General features: G+C 41.5%; 1 protein-coding gene across 16 annotated transcripts in view; it reads right to left on the bottom strand.

The window, feature by feature from the left end:
* Nucleotides 1-5,535: 5,535 nt before the first annotated feature.
* The window catches only part of LOC101099651 (zinc finger protein 660), a 32,192-nt gene continuing 16,756 nt past the window's right edge, over nucleotides 5,536-20,971 (bottom strand). For 2 of the 16 annotated variants that reach the window (XM_045037996.1, XM_045038003.1), the window contains exons 8-10: nucleotides 17,659-17,762; nucleotides 14,457-14,577; nucleotides 10,512-10,714 (exon numbers count right to left, since the gene is read on the bottom strand). In XM_045037996.1, coding sequence (XP_044893931.1) covers nucleotides 10,665-10,714; nucleotides 14,457-14,577; nucleotides 17,659-17,762 — 275 coding nt within the window. In that variant the 3' untranslated portion in view covers nucleotides 10,512-10,664. Of the gene's footprint in view, nucleotides 10,715-12,527; nucleotides 13,526-13,551; nucleotides 13,603-14,456; nucleotides 14,578-16,142; nucleotides 16,234-17,658; nucleotides 17,763-18,854; nucleotides 18,960-20,971 lie in introns of those variants that run through there. The other 14 variants (XM_045037998.1, XM_045038004.1, XM_045038000.1 and 11 more) reach the window with 12 other exon arrangements.

The following is a 20,971-nucleotide window of genomic DNA, read 5'->3' as shown; positions in this document are numbered from 1 at the left end:
ATGGGACTTGGTGTAATGTCTCCGTTCTCCACTAGATGGCACTGTGTAGTTACTGGGGTGGATCGTTGTGGCATTTGTTGGCATGTATGCGCATGCATGTAAGGGATGAAAATGGAATCACCCAGCTACCCAGTCTCTAGTGTCAGAACTCCATGCTCTCCCCAACTGGCAATCAAGCACCCCTCCTTTGTCTCCGGCTTCCGTCCACTGCCTGCTTCTGTGCTGTCCATGACCAAGCCGTCAGCCTGCCAGGCAGCACCTCCCTCCTGAGTTTTATCTCAGATGGGGCTGTCTTTCCAAACCCCTCACTTCTGAGGGGCCTGCATCTTTGACCCACTCAGACCCTCTGGTTGAGGCCGGGTGGTGACCTGCTCCCAGGAAGGTTCGCATGACTGCACCTTTGCAGATACCTAGAGACTGCAGCTGGGTACCAACCCACCCCTGAAAAAGTTCACGCAATCATGTAGCAGCAGCATTTCATGGGCTATGGTAAATCACAATACACATCTGGCAGCAGGCTTCACCCTCAACATCCTGGTTCCAACATCAGTGAACATGGCTATACTCTGGGGTCTGCTGAGACTTTTGCCTGTGGGGAGGCTGCACAGTCTCTACCAAATGTCCTCCCAGCAGGGGAGCTGCCTCTCTCTGTGTGGTCCAAGGACCCCTCGGATCTCACTCTGCTCCTAGGGATTTGCCCTTCCCACTGGAGCTCCGCCAGGTATCAAGCTGCGGGGTCTCAGACTCTGCACTCCCCTGTTCATAGAGTCATTAATGGTATTTAAACCCTCTCCTTTCTCTTTTCTCCCTTTCTTTCAGTCCCTTGCAGGTGTTTCCACTCTCTCTTTTTCTCCAGCTGCTTTCAAGGGGGTGCTTTTCCTGTACTCTCCCATCTCCCTCCTCTCTGCAAGCAAAAATAGTTCCCTGCCCTCCACAGCCTCTCTCTCCCCCAGTTCACCTCTCCATACTGTGTACCTGCTGAGTTCTGTGGCTCAAGTTGTGCAGATTACTGTGTTAATCCTCAGATCAGTTTTCTAGGTGTGAAAGATGGTTTGGTGTTTACCTAGCTGCATTTCAGGGATGAGAGAGGCAAAAACCAAAACAAACAAAAAAACTTCCATGCCACTCCACCTTCCCAAATAGCTCATAACATATATAGCATGGAATTAAATTGCAATAACATATATAGGATGGAATTAAATTGCTCACAACATATATAGGATGGAATTAAATTGCAATCAGTCTTATTTAGTTCTTTTCTTTGTTGAACTTTTTTTTGGGGAGGGGGATAACAGGAAGTTAAAAAAAAAACAAAACAGTGAGTTCCTGTGTACCTTTCACCCAGTTTCCCCCAGTGGTCACATCTTGCATAACCAGAGCACAACATCACAACCACACAAATTGTATGTTACAATCCACAGAGTTTATTCAGATTTCACCAATTTTGTATATACTAATTTGTGGGCATATGATTCTATGCAACTTTAACTTGTTATTAACTATAACTTTGTTTTGTCATTTTAATGATTGCTTTGGGATTTATAGTATGTATCTTTATGAGTCTACCTTCAAGTGATATTATACCACTTTCTGTATAACAGTGGTTCTCAACTTGTTTAGTAGGGGTTCTCCCCTGGGGGCACTGTCTATAGATACAGATATTTTTGAAACAACTGAGGGCATCTAGAAGCCATCGATGCTTGAAACAACTGGCATCTAGAAGCCATGGATGCTGCTAAATGTCCTATAATGCACAGGACAACCTAAAAGTGACTTTTCCAGTCCAAAATGTCAGTAAGAGAGAAGCACCTGGCTGGCTCAGTTGGAAGTGTGCAGCTCTTCATCTTGGGATTGTTTGAGCCCCATGTTTGGTGTAGAGATTACTTAAATAAAGTTTAAGAAAATGTAATACAAAGGTTGAAAAATCCATATTTCCATCTGATGTCATTTTTCTTATTCTTGAAGGACTTACTTTAACATTTCTTGTGCAGGTCTGCTACTAATGAGTTCTTTTAGCTTTTTAATGTCTGAAGATATGTTTTGGTTTGTGTTTGAATAATATATTGACTGGTCTAGAATTCCAGGATGGCAAGTTTTTCTTTCAGTGCTTTAAAGATGTTGCTCAATTGTCCTCATGTTTGCATGGAATACAATGAGAAATCTGTTGTAATCCCTATCTTCTTCCTGTGCACATGTGTTTTTTTCCTCTGGCTGTTTTTATAATTTTTCTCTTCTTGACTGGTTTTAAGCAATTTATGATGTACCTTGGAGTAGTTTTCTTCAGATTTATTCTATGGCTTATTTTCTACTGCTGAGGTAAGCCCCTTCGAATACTTTATCCAATGCATAAAGGAATTGCTTTTTTTCAGTCTGGTTTGTGGGAAGACACTATTCCTGGTCTCGTTTTTGTGCCTAGAAGTGTTCACATAAATCCTATGGAATGCCCCCCCACAACCTTAGATGTTTCTTCATTCAGTACTTTGCTGAATATCCTGCAGGGACCATTCACAGATCCCCAAAATTCTGTGTAGTTCTCTCTCCTCCAGTACTATCTTGTGAACCCTACCTGCCTTAGTCTCCTTGGATTCTCAGCTCTCTTCAACTCAACAATTTCACCAGACTTCACCTGGTTCTCTCTCCCTATGTCACTGCCTGTGGACTTTCTTAAGGCAATAAACTGGGGCACATAAGGACTCACCTCACTTGTTTCCATCTATCAGGGATCATTGTTTTTTGTTGCTGAGGTCAATGTCTTAAAAATCATTGTCTCATTGGGTGCCTGGGTGGCTCAGTCAGCTAAGCATCTGACTCTTGATTTCAGCTCAGGTCATGATCTCATGGGATTTAGACCCACATTAGGCTCCTCACTGACAGCGTGGAACCTGCTTTGGATTCTCTCTCTCTCTCTCTCTCTCTCTCTCTCTCTCTCTGCCTGCCTCTCCCCTGCTCATGCTGGCTCTCTGTCAAAATAAATAAACTTTTAAAAAATTATTGTTTCATATATTTTATCTGGGGTTTTTGTGTCAGGTGAGAATGCAGTTCTGGTCCCTATAACTCCAATATGGCCAGAAGAGAGAGTCTCTCCTTTAGTTTTATTCATGTCTAGGTATTTTCTCATTTTCATTAAGTTTTCTTCTTTAACTCATGAATTATTTAGAAACGCTGTGTTTAAGTCCCAAGTGTACATGGTTTTGTTAATTTCTATTCTAATTGCATTATGACCAGTGTAGAAGACATTTTGTTGAACTGTCTGTATTTCCCTGGATTGTCCCCTTGCCCTCCAGCTCACTAGAGGGGCAGGCTAAAAGTCCTCAACTGTCAGTTCTCTTTAGCAACTATCCTCAGCTAAAGAAATATACCTCACTGAAGATCATGGTTCCCATTAGGATGGTGTGATGGAGCTTGTACTCAGTGATTTGTTGATGAAGGGGTAAAAGGGCCCAGACCTCTCACATTAGGTCTGGACCATTCTGAAAAGCCAGCCCAGTCTAAGTCTGAAGGCAATAAGGCAACACAGGTAACTGCATCTGCAACATAGATGACTTCTCCTACTACTAATCTGGTTTTCTCCCCTCTCACTACTTTCCCCTCTCTCTTCTCCTTCTCTATTGGGTGTTAATCCCAATAACACTCTCCAACAAATTTGCTGCATGTTATTCTTTGTCTATGTATACTTTCTAAAAGGCTCAACCTGTAACAATCACATAACTCATTTTTTAAAAATTTGTTAATTTTTAAATAACTGTTCCATGAATACTTGGAAAAGCACATATCTAATTTTATATTACTTTCTTGGTTTGGTGTTTCCCAAATTTGAACCCTAAATTACCATGAGGACCAACTCCTGACTTTGTTTGTTTGTTTAATGTTTATTTATTTTTGAGAGAGAGAGATAGAATGTGAGCTGGGGAAGGGCAAAGAGAGAGGGAGACACAGAATCTGAAGCCAGCTCCGAGCTGTCAGCACAGAGCCTGATGCAGGGCTCGAACCCACAAACTGTGAGATTATGACCTGAGCCTAAGTCAGACACTTAACTGACTGAGCCACCCAGGGACCCCTAGGGAGACTTTTATTTTCCACTTAAAGCCCATGACGAGTCTCACAACTTATGTTTTTCTCTGCTCCTGGTTGATTTTTTTTTCATGTTTATTTTTGAGAGAGAGAGAGAGAGAGCGCATGAGAAGGGTAGGGGCAGACAGAGAGGGAGACACAGAATCTGAAGCAGGTTCCAGGCTCTTGAGCTGTCAGCACAGAGCCTGATGTGGGGCTCAAACTCGTGAACCCCGACACTATGACCTGAGCCAAAGTTGGACACTTAACCCACTGAGCCACCCAGGCGCCCCTCTACTCCTGCATGACTTCTAATGCATGCTTTCACTGAGGGTGTACACTTATAAACATCTGGGCTTCCTATGGAAATCTGTGCCAATTCTCCACCTCTTACAACCCCACAGATTCAAATTGCACCCTTAAACCAGATAAAAATCTACATTCCTTGATGTCACCAAACTGCCTCATAGCACCCAAGGTATCATCACCCACTTATTTTTCTGGCTTCCACTCCCTCTTCATTTTAGGTTCTTTGGATTTATCTCACCTTCTTGAAAGCCCTTTAAAAGGATGTTTAAATTTTACCCAGAATTTCTAGGTTTTGTTTTGTAGCCAAAGGGCTTTATGATTATCTGGTTTGCCATACTGTTCTATTATACTTTATACTTTTTAAAGACATGAATCTCTGCTCAATTCTGTGGTAAAACAAACACTGCAAATGTGACAGCATTTTATTTCATACTCAGTAAACTGGTTGCTAATTTGTCATGATCATACAAACATTGGTATATGTCTCAACCATTGTGTAATTTATAGGTTCTTCTGAAGGAAAAATGGACAATCATTATAAAAGTAGTCATGTAAAGAGTCAAGGTTCCTAATGAAAAATGTTTTTCAATTCCCACTGTGAAAGTGTTATTTCCTATAGATTCCTGGACTCTGCTCCAGATTTGGTGGGCCTGGGACACTGATCTGTATGTGTGCTGTTAACTCATGTTAACTCCCGGATTTGGAGTTCACTGGCCTTAGTTTCAGAGATTCGTTACACCTTTTGCATGTCCACAATCCCTGTGGTCAAATTGTGCCATGTGCATTTACACGGTCAGTAGGAGTGGGAACTAGTCAGGTCCTGCATCTGTGTTGTCCAGAAAGGAGTCTGCCATCACCTTTTTTCCCCCTCATGAGCCTATTTTCTGGAGCAGAAATGGACTTCAAGGAACATAGCTGGTTTTATACACCCATGTGAAGTCTACATAATAGTACAGATTTGAAACACAGATGAGGCCAGAGAAAGGACACTTTATATTGGCTAGAGAGCTCTCATTTCTGTAATATGAGTATGAAAATAACAAGCTTCATGTTGTGTTTAAATCAGACACAAGTCAAATCACTTTATTCCAAAAACAGATGCTTAGAAAAGCAAACTGAACTGTTTTCTTCCCACTCTGAACAAAGGAAACAACACGAAAAAAAAAATCAGTGATATTTAAAACAAGTATATAACAACAGATTTATTGGAGGAATTATAAGTATGTCCTGCAAAAAGTTTTCTAACATCAGAGGTGATTAAAGACAGTCTAGTTTCTAAAAACAATCTAATAATATGAGCATACTATTTTATTTATATTAAATGGAATTGTTTATATTAAGTGGAAAATTTTTTTAAAAAGGAAGTTTATCACTGAGAATATAGAGCAAACATGAAATTTGGTGTTATGAGATTTAAATGCAACAGAATTGTTCAGTTATTTAAAGCCGTTTTGGGTTTTGATTTTCTTCTCTGTTCCAAGTAAGCCCTGATATAGTATACACCATCAATAAAAAATATCTCTAAGCCTAGGGAGATTCTCTCCTCTGTATGCAGAATTCTTTATCTTTCACATTTCCCTTTAATCAAGGCTATAGAAAATGAAACTTTATTTCCATACTTCCTCAACTAAAAGGAGACACATATATTTCTATTCCACGCAAGAGCAATTCTACGCAACTGGGATGTCTGTGGCTAAAAATATCACCTCTTCATATTCCTCAGGAATATTCTGGATACTAAACACATGAGTAAGTATGAGTGCACAGGAAGCCAGTAGGTAATGAAAACAGGGATGGGTAATACACAGTAATCTAATGATGTATATTTCAAAACAGCTGGGTTTTTTTTTATGGAGAATAGAGAAGAAATGCAGTAAAGACAGGTAAATGGATTGAGGGAGACAAAAACTAACAATTGAGGGGCTGCAGAAGAAGCACTGCTATTAAGCAACAACTAGGTTTCCATTAGTACCGGAAGCTGGAAAAAACACAAACAGACCCTGAATCTAGAGTGTATCATGAAAAGGCCTGAAAGTGTGGTAAGAACTTCATAATTAAACTCTGACTGAAATAAACAGCTGACAGTCTTGAAAAAGTCCCTGGAGGAAGGTGGATTATCAGTTCAGATTATATTGCAGAATATTTATCTGAAAGGGTATGGGGACCGCTTATCAACATGTACTCCTGCAGCCTAAGACAAGTATCAGCCTAGAAAATGGGTGAGGGTCTATTCTTGTAGCTTGCCTGGGACAAGAAATGTGAAGATCTGTATTCAGATTGCTGGGTTTGAGATGACACAGTATCCTTCCAGAAGGCATTTACTCTTGAAGATCACAAAAGTCTTTTAAGATGAAAAAGAAAGCCTATTGGACGAAAGAATCTCAGGCACTATGACACAGTAATAGGAAAATGTTTTTGGTCAGAGGTTACCTGCTCAGTAACATATAAAAAGCATCAACAACTCTGCTCAGTAATAATTAGTGCTCAAAAAATAACCTCTGACAGGCACACAAGAAGCCAACTGCCTGTTTTCTTAGTTTCGACAGCCAATAGACATTAGTCATGGGGAGTTTCCACATAGGTAATCAGCAGGTGAGGATGGCTGACGTGACAAAAGGCAAAGTATACTAATTACAAACACCTTCTTTAATATTAAAAGGACATGTGACAAGGGAAAAATGATGGAAGGACCCTTACTGCTATAGTAGTGTAACTCACTGCTCCATGTAGGTTACCCTACTCTCGTGTCCGCCCAGACTCTCAGGGAAGTGCCTACCCAATGGTGATACAACAGTTCTATCCCTGGAATGCAGCAAATCCATTCCAGAGCCTCCAAACCTTGCTTTGAATAACTGTGCAAAGAGGGACAATTACATCATATAATTGCACATAAGCCACTATCCTATCAAAATAGGACAAAACCAAACAATCCATTTTCACACAACTATACCCTTCACAACCTTTTGCTTCTTTTTCTCCAGTAAGAGAAAGGCAGAAATATATAATCATTAAACTAAATTACAAGGTGCAGAGATAAACCATAAATCAAACTCAGAGGAGATAGATAGCATCTTCCTCATGAAACCATGGGCAAATAACTACCCAGATACAATTACCTTTCACTCAGGAGAATCCCAACTGGCCTCCCACTCATGTACAGAACCACCATGGCAGGCAGAGGTACTTTGGTATAATGAAGAAAGCGTGGACTTAACACTCAGATCTGAGTTCAAATCCTCATTCCAATCACTAACTAGCAGTCACCTAACCTCACTGAGGCTCAATTTTCTTGTACAAATGTTATGGGATAACAATACTTCACTATGTGCATAAGACAAGTGGCATTAGGCTTAGGGATTCACTGCATACAAAGAAAGAGGAGGACCACATTTAAGAATGAGCAGATTCTAAGTATTCCCAGATGGATTCTGAGCTAAGGACTTAAAGGTTTATATATTGGTTGAAAATGGGTTAAGGCCTTCTCAAAGGACCAGACATAAAGAAAGGCAGAGGAAGCTAGCAAGCGCCTGTAGTACTGACTGCATAGCATCCCGCCCTTCTTTTGAGAAAGGTTTTTCTCGGTAATAAAAGGAAGAAAGCAAACAGATCAGAAAACCTCAGTTCCTTTCCTCACTTCCTGACTTTGAAACATAGTTGTGTGAAGAGAAGAGCTTGTAGCTATAGCCAACATCTTACTACCAGGAGGCTCCAAAAATGAAAGCCAATGTGCTGAAAATTACGGAGTTAAGACTTAAGTTTAGTGAATTGCTCAGTTGCCAAACCAAACTTGGAACTGCTTACCTCTAGCCTTCCCCATAAGTAAACAATCAATGTTCTTAAGGTTTTCACTACTAGTACTTGATACTGTGTTCATTACACCCAAAAATGTCTTAAATGCTACCTTATGTAAGGGTTTTCCTGAATCACTCTACGTGTTTAGAAACACTGCCCCAATGTCCCATACTTAAGCTATTTTCATTTACTATGTGCTAGCCTTGTCACACAATACGTGCATTATCTCATTAAATCATCACAACTCTGTGAGATAGGTAGTTATTCCCTTTTTACAGATAAGTTGAAGGCTCAGAGCAGTTAAATGACTTGTCCAAAATTGACAAGCTAGTATGTGGCAAATCTGGGATCAGAACATGTCTCTCATTCCAAAGTCTGTGCTTTTAACTACTAAATTGTACATAACGTGAGAAGGCAGTGTCTTTCCCAAGTTTTAGATTATGCTGACTGCATCTTTACAGGTTAGGAACCTGCAATTTGCAATTTCAGTTTCATAAGAGGACATTTTTTTCTGGTTTTGTAGACATATGTTGAAAAAATGAAGCCTCTATTATCTGCAGATCCTTCAACAACTGTGGGAGAGAATATAGTGAATTTTTGCTGTTCTTTTAACCTAACAGTGATTAAGTGAATTATACATCATGTTGACAGCCTGTAAAGTCAGCTTATTCTAAAACTGCAAAAGATCAATAACTAGTGTTTATGACTTAATAAACAGGAAATAGGCTCTAAAAGGAAACGACCTCCTCATGGTTCCACTGCTACTAAGTGCCAGTATTAAGGTGGAATCCCATGAGTTTAGGGTCTATGTTCTACACACCGTCATAACACTGCTGAGTGAAAATGAGCATGTACACTCATTGCAATTAAAAAAATACTGTACTTTCCTGAATATAAAAGTAGTACATTCTCATTGTACAAAAGTCTTTAAGAAGCATAGAAAAGTATATGGAAGAAAATAGAATTCGCCTATAATTCTATCACCCAATGGTAATCACTGTTAACATTTTGGTTTGGTATTATTTCATTCTCATTTTTCTCCTATACGTAAATTTTTTTTTTTTTAATTTGGATCAAACTTGTTTTTTATCTTCCATTTTATACAAATAATTTCCCCCATGGCATTAAATATTCTTTAAAAATGTTTATAATGGCTGCAAAACCGTCATGTGGATAGACCATTATTCATTTAAACCCAGTGTTACTGAAAATCTAGTTCTCTTCCTTCAGTTATATATGATGCTGGCATGAATATCCCTTTGTTAATCTTTGTGTACTTCTGGTAACTTCCCCTGTATGGAGTCTCAGAAATTGAATTAAGGTTGATAATAATGAAAGCCGGTTTTTCAAAAAGTAGCAGTTAGGCCTACTATCCACAATACATGTCATTTATGAGGTTTCCTTCTCCTCGTTATGTTTTCTCTGGTGTTGAATAAGCTGTGAGCTATAACGGTAGGCTTTCCCACATTCACAACATTTATAGGGTTTCTCCTTAGTGTGGGTTCTCAAATGTAGAATAACTTGAGAAGTCTGTCTGAAGGTTTTTCCACATTCATTACATTCATAGGGTTTCTCGCCAGTGTGAACTCTCTGATGATCAATAAGGTTTCGATTAGAAGTAAAAGCTTTCCCACATTCATTACACTTGTAAGGTTTCTCTCTACGGTGAAGTCTCTGATGTTCAGTAAGGGTCTTCCTTAAAATGAAAGCTTTTCCACATTCATCACATTCATAAGGCTTCTCTCCTGTGTGAATTCTTTGATGGTCCATAATCTTTGTATTAGAGACACATATTTTCCCACACTCCTTACACTTGTAAACTTTTTTTCCTTTGTGCATTCTCTGATGTTGAGTAAGGTTTGAACTACGGCTAAAGGCTTTCCCACACTCGATACAAGTGTAGGGCTTCTCCCCAGTATGAACTCTATGATGTGAAATAAGACCTGAACTCCGACTAAAGGCTTTCCCACACTCCTTACATTCATAAGTTTTCTCCCCACTATGGATTCCCTGGTGCCGAATGAGGTGTGACTTACCACTGAAAGATTTCCCACATTCACTGCATGTGTAGGGCTTCAGTCCAGTGTGGATTCTCCGATGAACCACAAGGTTGGAGCTATGACTGAAGGCTTTTCCACACTCTTTACACTTATAGGGTTTCTCCCCTGTGTGGATTCTCTCATGTACTGTAAGGTTTGCACTCTGACTAAAGGCTTTCCCACACTCAGTACATACATACTGTCTCTTTCCAGCATGAATTTTCATGTTTGTTGCAGTATCCAAACACTGACTACCATCTTTTTCAGATTCTTGCTCACTCACTTCTGTAAGTGTTTTATTGTCTTTAACTGTCTTATGTCTGAAGTTTCTGGTCTTTCTCCTCATTTTCTCTTGCCTGAAGCATCACATTGGCCTCTTGAGTCTTCTCTTTCCTTTCAGAGGAGCTTTCTAAATTTTGACTTCCCTGGCAACACCTCTGTGGAGTTCTCTTCAAAGTGTGAGATTCTGACTTTTCAGGAATGATACTTTGGAATCAACACCTCCTCAGTCCCAGTTTCACCATCTGACAGAAGAAAGAGAAATTGCACATATCACCCATTCTCTACACTAGAGGAAGGAGAATTATCCAAAGATAACAAGATGTGGTAGATCACAGGGCCTTACAAGGAAGAGGAAGTGTTCAAAGTCAGAGAGAACTGATTACAAATAAGATGAGAAAAATAAGGGCAGACCCAGAGGCCGAGGTAAAGGCTTAAGGGAAGACAGGACAGGAACCCAACAGGTCCAGGATCAGGATCAGCAATCAGTAATATAAAATCCACCCTGGTTTCCTCCTATCTCATACTCTACTCCCAGAATTGGAGTCATCTAACTAACTCCTCATCTGGTCCCTAGACAAAATGAACTGAAAGATCCTTAGTTCACCAGCTCTTCAAAATAGTTTGGCTTTTAGTTCTTGCTGACTGATTCCCCTAATACCAATGATATAGTGACTGGCACAAAACAGATGCTCAAGAATTGTTTCAATGATCAGCAACTGAGATTGTCTTGGGGTATGACTAAGATTTCATCTTTTGCTCTAAGTCCAGGTATGAGGCCCCTATACACATCTCTGTTCTTAAGACCTGTCTTAATAAGGGGTAACACAGTTCTTCCAATACAGAGCCTACTGGAGCCTAGTCACACCATAGCCTACTTTGTAGGGATTGCTCTGTAGCTGAATCTAGCCACATGTGCTCATTCCGCTTCTCATCAAGCTACCACTCTGACAAGCTATCACTAAATCTACAGTGTGAAACTCAGAGGCTGAGGGGGGGAACAGGGTCAGCTAAAATATGGCACGGGAAACTCTGATAAGACCTTGCATGATACAATGGTAAAGTATCTAATAGTGGCAAAAGGGTGAAAATAGGAGACGGCACAACCAAAAGGGGCCAATACATGAAACCCATGTCAGGAATGAGCAGGAACTTCCCAAAGAATTTAACATGAAACTCGGGACATACAGGTAATCTTTGCATATCTCAAATATGGAGAAGATTGGGTCATAAAAGGAAAACAGAAAGATGACTGCATGATACGAACACATAATTAATGTTCCTTTTACTATGTTCCTTTCCAGACTTGTCCATATTTATAGTTATATAATCACAAATATATGGTAGATATAATTTTGTATCCTACTTCTCCAAGTTTTCATATGTAATCTTCCACATTGCTATTTAATCATAAGATCATTTTGTGACTATAGAATACACTGCCAACTGAATTCATTATCATTTACCTACAATTTTGCTAGTGTCAGACATTTCTGTTGCTCCCTGAGGTTTAACCACTGTCAATAATGCTATCATGATCACTTTTTTATTAAGTCTATTAATTTATTTTTGAGAGAGAAAAAGAAAGCATGGGGAAGGGGCAGAGAGTAAGGGAGAGAGAGAATCTGAAGCAGGTCCCACGCTGTCAGCACAAAGCCCAACTTGGGGCTCAATCCCACAAATCATGAGATCACGACCTGAGCAGAAACCAAGAGTCGGACCCTTAACCGACTAAGCCACCCAGGAGTCCCTATCATGATCATTTAAACAAAGTTTTCTTCCTACTGAAATATATTCCTAGGATAAAAGCTCTACAAGTGAGTTATTGAGTCAGAAGAAATGAAATTGTTTTGTAGTACTGCCTTTGCCTTTCATAAAAGTTTGACCACTTTCCATTGTCTCATAGCTTTGTGGTAAACTGAGTCACAGTCTCTGAAGGAGAAGCATGTCCAATGGTGAGTGCCCAAGACCAGCGAGGAAGGAAGAGAACCTCCAACTGAGGTTAGAGTTCATATCTCAGGAACATAGGTGCCACTGATGCCATACAGGGACACATACATACGAACTTGTGCCGATGATATAAGGGGGAGGCAGAGAAAATGATGGTAAGGGGGCGGACTCTTGTCAGGATCCTGAAGCACACTCACATCCAGCTGCCGCTACCCCTCCTAATCAAACAGGAAGAAAATCAGTAAGAAGCTAGGGGCCTGCAAAGCAGAGTCAGACAGTAAGTGAAGCCACTTCCAAAATTCTGAGAAAGTTGATGGTTCTTTTTGAGTTGTTTTTTCATTTGTAATCTGCTCTGAAACTTTTCTTCATACACGCTTTAAAGTAGTAATTACTGAGCATTCTACTTTGTACAAATCTCTGTTTTGGATCTAACAGGGAAACTTTTTAAAAGCATTATTGCAGAAAAGGAGAAAAATACAAACTAAAAGTAGAAAATACACACTCTCGGTAGTATGAATGAATGGATGGATGAAAAAGTGGGTAAGTTTATATATTTACTGTTATTGAGGGCTCTAATCTTGCTAAGCAAACTGTGTTCTGCTAACTTGTATTTTTCAATTCTTTTTGTAAGTATTACTTAGGAAAAGTTGGGAAATGACTTTAGAGGAATGGATTCCCGTAACTACTAGAACAAAGGATTTTAGAGATTCAGAATGAGACAAATGCCTTGAAGCCAATATGTCTCATTTCTAGGCATGACTGATCTGAAGCTTCCCAGCTAGTGACATAACTATTCTATTGCTCAAGGCTGCTATGGAAAAGATCTTGTTGTGGCTTTCAAGAAAGAGGTATCCATGGAAAATGTTAATAGCCAGGTATTTACATGACTAATCCCCAATATGACTGTATTAGAAGATGTGACCTCTAAGGAGGTAATTAAGGTTAAATGAGATCATAAGAGTGGAACCTTGATCTGACAGGATTAGTGTGTCCTTTCAATAAGACATGAGAGAGAGCTCACTTTTGTTTCCACTCCTGCCTCCCCTCCCCCCAACAAACTGAGGACAGCCATATGAGCACACAGTAAGAAGGTGGCCATCTATAAGCCAGAAAGAGAGTCCTAAGTCCTTACCAGAAACTGAATCAGGTGATCACCTTAATCTTAGGCTTCCAGGCTCCAGAACTGTGAGAAAAGGAATGTCTGTTGTTTAAATTACCCAGTCTATGGAATTTTGTTACAGCAGCTTGGGCACACTAATATAAGCATAAAGTATCACACCTACCTTTAAGGAGCTTACAATAGAATAAATGGCAAAAAACTAGGAGACCAAATTAAAATTTATGAAGTACCCAATTAGGAGGTGAAGGGGGCTAGGGAAGGGAGTGATTACTGGGGCCAGGAATGCTCGGAGAAAGGTGCCTTAAAAAGGCAAACCTTTGGCTGAGCCCCAAAAGAGGAAGGAATTGTTTCCTCAGAAGGAAATGGGAAATGACTTGCACAGGGCCAGTGTACTTAGAAATAAGTGGGAGATTACACTATCACATAGCTTCATGATGTGTGGGGGGCCGGGCCCTGGTGCCAGGCTGAGACCGGGTCGAGCAATGTTCCCCGTTGACTCAAGCCAACCCGGTGGTTCCCCCTCCCATTCCCCCACTTTCAAGGGCATACGAAAGCCTTGTCAAGGCCGAGAAAGTTAATTCCTGAAGCCTGTGGTCTGCAGGTGTTGGCAGTAATGCTACCTCCCTTTTTCTATCCCAAGTCAGATAGAAACAAACATGGGAATTGTGTTTTGCTAGCAATCTTATCAACAAGGTCTTGTGACCCGTCTAGAAAATGCACAAGAAACACAGAACTAAATGTTTTGGTTGGCAGCGATTATGTGAAACCTGTTTATTCTTAGAATGACCTGACCCATAAGAGTCTGGTTATAAAAGATTGTGTATAGCAGCAATAAAGCCGTCACTTGGGCCATCAGCCCAGGGGACCCTCCTGTTCCCAAACTTTCTCTTCTCTCTTTTTTTCTTGCATTCCCCTACCTTCAGGCCCCTGACCTCGGTGTTTGTCCCGCCGGTCGCGACAATGATGGTGAGAATTCTGTCCATTTTGTTCACCTTTGTCTTCCCAGCATCTAGCACAGTTCCAGGCATATAGTAGGCACTAAAAAAAATTTTTTTTCATGAACAAATAAAGGAATGAAAAAATTACGTTGCCTGAAGTCATATGAGCCTGAACACTGAAATTATGGGGCATATATGGATATAATTTAATATATATTATATATTTGATATATAATTTGAAATGAGTACCAACCATTCTCATTTTCTTTCCTGATTCTATATTTTTTCTACCTTGCTGTTCTCTCTCACTCTCACTTGTCAAGAATACAGTTTTTCAAGCATTATCATTCATTGTCCCTCGTCCCCATACTTCCCTCCACATCCCAGCACATTAATATTTCTCTCAGCATCATGAAGTAGAAAACTGGAGAGAGGCAGCTGGGTATCCTATGAGTCGTATTTGAGGGATATAAAAAGAAATAATCCAAGAGACGCTACCTAGGAGTAGGGTGCTCATATATCCTGGTTGTCCCAGAACAGTGCTGGTTTATACTTGCTATTCCAGCATCATTAACGGCAGCCCCCTTAACTAACAAAAGTATACCAAGTTTGAACAATAAGTTTTCTATCATCCTACATAAAAGTGAAATTGGGAATAGAATGCTTTAGGGTATAATATTGTATGTCAACTACACTTCAAATAAAAATCTTAAAAAAAAAAATGCTTTAGGAAGATTAGCCTGGATGGGTTAGAGGTGAAAAAAAGGAATGGAGGAAGGGAAATGAGTTGAGAGACAACTTTAGGAATGCAGTATGGGTGACCATTAGAGGGTCTGCCACTTTCTAGGTGCCCAATAAATGTTTGTTGAATGAATGAACAAATGAATGAGATAGTCAGACCCCAGTCCAGGATAAATACAGGATAGAGAACAATGAAGTCCAGCTGTTTCCAGGAAAGCATACACTTTTATCAGACTAGATACAGAGGATGACTAAAAGAAAGAATTCAAGGTTATCAGATCCAGGTCTAAATACCTATAATGGTAGTGTCACTAAGAAAGATGAAGATGTAGGAAAACACTTCAGATTAAGAAAAGGAAGAATATGTCAGGAATGCAAATTTAAGAATAAGAGGTGACAGAGGAAGTCATGAGAAAGTATAAGCTCACTGAGATGGAGACTTGGGTTAGAAGAGTAGGAAGGGAGAAAGAGAAATGCACAAGGATGTGCATAAGGAAACCCAGGGCCGTTCTGGGGGACCAGAGAAGGAAGCAAGACTTATCAGATCAGGGAGGGCCAATCCGAGGAGAAACTGGTCAAATGGAAACCTATTTGTCCTCTGCCTGACTGGATGGAAAATTCCCTCAGAAAACCTGGAAGAATTCCCAGGCACTAGGAGGGAAAGTGAACTCTTGGCTGAAGAAGTAGGAGCAGGGATAGATGAGACCACAGAGCCAGCAGGACACTAGAGATACCCAAGCAACTGTGCATAAAAGCACACTCTCAGACAACTGGTAAACAGATGAGAACCAATGAGGCCCCCCAGATTTCTGACCCACAAATCCCTGAGATTGATGGGTGAGTGTTCTGATCTCAGGACCACCATTCAGTTCAGGCTGTGAGAAACTCACAAAGAGCAGAAAGAGAAAGAGAAAGAGGTTTTACCTTGGGATGTTGTATTCCCTTAATTCACCACATCACCTGCCTGTTCAAGTCCCTCTGAGCAGTGGTCACATGGCCCTTGGTTACTGATTGGCTGCAATGGGGTGAGGAATAAGAGGGAACACCTGAATATTCCAGACAGACAGATGAATGAAAGATAAAAATGAGGGTGCCTGGGTGGCTCAGTCAGTTAAGCATCTGACTTCAGCTCAGGTCATGGTGTCACGGTTCATGAATTTAAGTCCCACATCCAGTGAGCTCAAGCCCCACTTCAGGTGAGCCCTGCTTCCCCCCCCCCCCCCCCCCCACCGCCATCTCTCTCTCTGCCCTTCATGGGTCTCTCTGTCTAGCTCTTTCTCCCTCTCTCTTTCTGCCTCTCACTCACTTGCACCCTCTCTCTCAAATAAATAAATAAGTAAATAAATAAATTTCAAAAAAAAATCGAAAGGAAGGAGCACCTGGGGGCTCAGTCAGTTGAGCGTCCAACTTCAGCTCAGGTCATGATCTCATGGTTTGTGAGTTTGAGCCCCGCATTAGGCTCACTGCTGTCAGCACAGAGCCTGCTTCAGATCCTCTGTCCTCCTCTGCCTTGCCCCTCCCCCACTCTCTCTCTCTCTCAAAAATAAATAAAACAATTTTTTTTTTAACTGAAAGGAAAAAAAATAAAACAACTGGGAGAAAATATCAGAGGAACTACTTGACCTCAGGAAGAAAAAGGCCTGTGCCTTAAACATAAAACAAAGCCTGACGTCATGACCAAACTGGATAGATTTTACCATACAGAAATCTCTGTACTTCGAGGAAACACCTTAACAAATCTGTAATATAAACTAGAGTTGCTTTATACTAGAATTAATTGGGTGTATGTCTGTGTCACTCTGCCTCACAAGTACACACTCAGCTCTAAGCCCCAAAGAGCAAGGCCCATGGTATTCATATGTGGATCCCACAAAGTTCCTAGCACAAAGAGGGCTAAGTGAATGTTGTATGATTTGAAATGTTAAACAAATTTAAGATTTTAATTCAATCTGGGTGTAGGGACGGTGAGAATCGCATCTGACCTCCACTTGTTCATCCCTTTAGTGCTTCATACTTGTCTGAACACCATGACAGTATATTTGCAATCTCAGCAATGCTGTCGCAATGGGGCCATGCAGGGGCCCCAGTTCCCTGAGAAACTGACCTAGTCAGAGATTCTCAGAATGTCAGAGCTAGAACAGATCGTCCAGACCTCCTGGTGTTCTATATTAAAATGTGGTGATGGGGAGACCGAAACTTAGAGGAAAGCTGCAGCTCAAGTCCAAGTCTCCTGACACCCAAATTTGAGTTCAACTATATTACCTTTCCTCCCATCCCCAAACTCTATTCCTCAAGGTTCAGAGGCCCCACTCCCACTTCTCTGCTTCTTTCCTCCTCAGTAAATAGCCATCCAGAAATGCTCCCTTTCAGCTGTGGTCCCCTTTCTCTAGCATGTAGGATTCCTGTCCCCAGATAACAAATTTCACAGCATAGGTCTCACCTGCCCAGCACAGACAGCCTCACTCCAAAGATCTGCCCAGCACAAATCTTGCCTGATCTCTTCCTTGAGTTTGGTGTGGAAGTTCCTAATGGGATGCTGAATCACTGTAAACAGACAGAAATGATTGAGTTCTCAGAGAGCTCAACTCCCAGAGGACACTCAGGGCAGTGTCACATACTGGGCACCTTCCTTTCGCAAAGACTGTGAGCAGTAAGGGTGATAATTCCCACTCTGAAGATGAGGAAATGAAGCTCCCAGAGGTTGAGTGACTTGACAAAGGTTGTGCAGCAGGTGAGAGACAAATCTGTGTCTGAAGGTAATCCTCGTTCTATCAAACTACAGTTGCTCCTTTTCACTTGTTCTGTTTGATATCTAAAAATTCCCGTATTCTTCTCTAACCGCAAAATAAATTCCAACTGCAATCCAACTTTTTCCAGCAGACGTCTGCAGCAGAGGGATGAGAAGGGAACCTGGCTGAGTCAAATACCTTTAAAGAGAAAACTAAGCCCTTAAAGGGAGGATAAGAGGAGAATGTTTTCTTGTTTCTTGTTTTTTAACAATTACCTATTTCTGAGAGTCACTGGCCCTCACAATCCGTTTTGGTTTCAACCTCTCCAGATTCCCAGACTCTGCTTCTAACCCTTCAAGCTTATTCCATCTCTTCCCTACCAGAAAATACCTCTGTTTTGTACACAACTGTAACCACAGGAACTAGCATCTAGTGGTAGGTACTCAATGAGGATTTGTTGAATGAATGAATGAATGAGCGAGCCACCTTCGGGAAAACCCTGTCCTCCTGGGTTCCTTTCCTTCCTGGGAACACAGCGGGGAACGGACCGGTGTTCCGATTCAAACCGGTGTTGAAGACGGGTTGTGGAGTCCTTTGAGCCTGGCTGGGATCTCGACTGCTGTGACCAGGGCAGCCTGCTGATTAGGGGCGGGGATGACAAAGTTCTGTCACCACTATCAGCTCTGTCAGAGCGAGCAGCTACGCGGAGTGAGAAAGGAGACCCCGGACAAAGGGGCAGCACCGAACGCGGGGAGGGAGAGGCCCACGGAGAGGCCCACAACTACCCAAGTCGACACCTCCCTCCCTGTCGCCGAGCGTGCTGCCCTCAAGGAGGCCCGGCTCCCGGGCGGTGGCCCCACCCACTCCCAGAACGCGGACCGAGCCCCCACGCCAGCCTGCCACATACCCCTCACCGAAAGCGCCCGACCCACATCTTGGAACACAGCGGAGAAGGAACTGCGTCACGGACTCCCCACTAACCCCCCTCCTCACCCTCCGACCCTTCTAGGCATCTGGAGGTTTCCTCATCTCTGTGTCCCGGAGGCTGGAGCCTCCCGCCCCCTCAGGAGACCTCTTGCCCCGCCTCCCGCAGTTTTTGCCCGGGCATTGGCTGGGAGGATGAAAGGGCTGGGGGAGTGCGGAAGGTTAACTCTCGAGGGCTCCAAAAGGGGTGGAGCCAGGGAGAGACTTGGTTAGGGCGGGAAGAGGAACCAATCGACTGGGAAGCCCTTCTGTATCCGAGAGGCTCCCTGAAGTCACGTTCATCTTTCCTTGCACAGATCCCGTGCCTTTCAGCCTCAAAGCCAGGTGCAGTTACCGCTTACCCGCAGCGTATAAAAATACGTATTGCGTGCCTACTGTGTCACTGTTTTAGACGCTGCAGATGAGGTAGTGAAGAAAATGAACTCGCTGCCTCGTGAGGCTTACTTTCGAGTCAAGGGATGCAATGATAAATAAATACCTCTGGGGGAAGAGTATTCCTAACAAAGGGAACAATCAGGAGCAAAGGCCTTGTAATCAGGAGGGAGGTGGGGCACACATTTCAGTCCTTATAGACCATAAGGACTTTGGATGTGTCACAAATAATATTGGAGGGTTTGGGAACCAAGGAGGGACATGATCTTACCTTTTTCTTTTCTTGCCACATATTCAAGGTTTATTAGCTATTAGATACAAAAAAAGCCAAGAAACTTGTTCCCACAAATTCTGCAAATTTCTTGCTGGTAGTCCCTGGTCATTCTGACAAAAACCTGACATGGACATTTCACTAGATGACATAACGTTTTAAAATTTTGCTTTAGCTGCTCTGTTGAGAACAGTCTGTAGGCGGGTGAGAGTAGAAGCTGGGAGGTTGAGGCTATTGTAGCATTCCAGATGAGAAACGATGAAGGCTTGGATTAGTTTAGAAATGATAGAGGTGATGAGAAATGCTTCTGCGTATAAAGCTGATGCTTGAACAATGCAGGGGTTAGGGTCACTGACCCTGTGCAGTAAAAAATCCACATATCACTTTTGACTCCCCCCAAACTTAGCTAGTGTTAAGCCGGTTGACCAGAAGCCTTACAGATAAGTCAATTCATACTTCCGTAGGTTATATGTATTATGTACTGAATTCTTACAATAATACCAATTTTTTCCTAAATTTTTTTTTTGTATTCCCAGGCTACACAGTTCTTCTGTGAGTTTTCTCAAATTGCCCACATCTCCGAGTTTTTCCAGTAAATTTACTGGACAAAAAAAAAAACACATATAAATGGACCCATTCCAACCTGTGTTGTTCAAGGGTCAACTATATTTTGAAGGCATGGTCAACATGATTTGCTAATGAATTGGTTGTTGGTTAAGGATGACTCTACAGTCACTGATGTGAGCAACCAGAGTAAGTTTGCCTTTTAGAAATAGAGTAGACTGAAAGAAGAATGGTTTTAGGGAAAAGGATCAATAGTTTTATTTTGGATGTGTTAAGTGAAAGATGTCAACTAGACATCCAAGTGAAAATGTCAAACAGGCAGTTGGAATAAGAGTGTACCAGGAGCTCTCTTATCCATTAGCTCACGTAGGTGAAACAGCAACCCTGCCATATTTCAAGAAGGAGACTGAGAAACAGAGATTCAGAGAAATGATAAGACTTACACAAGTTCATGCCCCCTAGTTGATCCTGGATGTAAAACTCAGGTCCATGACACTATTGTCACAATATCAAGAAACACTTAAGAAAAATATTCATGTACATTAAGACAGTTATGACCAATTAAGTCTAACTTTTCATGTATTCTTTTATTTGAGGGAGGGGTAATTAATTCTGATTCAACATGGTAACTCTACATTTGGTCCCAGGAGGTAATGATTACTCCTTAATATTCTAGCCCAGTTGTTCTCAAATTTTAGAAAGCATAAGAATCAGTTGGACCCATGTTAAAAATACAGGTTCCATCAGTTAAGTGGCTCCATCAGTTAAGCATCTTTTTTTTTTTTTTAATGTTTATTTTTGAGAAGTGGGGAGGAGCAGACATAGGGGGACAG

This window comes from Felis catus, chromosome C2, assembly GCF_018350175.1.
Source record: "Felis catus isolate Fca126 chromosome C2, F.catus_Fca126_mat1.0, whole genome shotgun sequence".
NCBI lineage: Eukaryota > Metazoa > Chordata > Mammalia > Carnivora > Felidae > Felis > Felis catus.
This window is presented reverse-complemented; position numbering and strand designations above follow the sequence as displayed.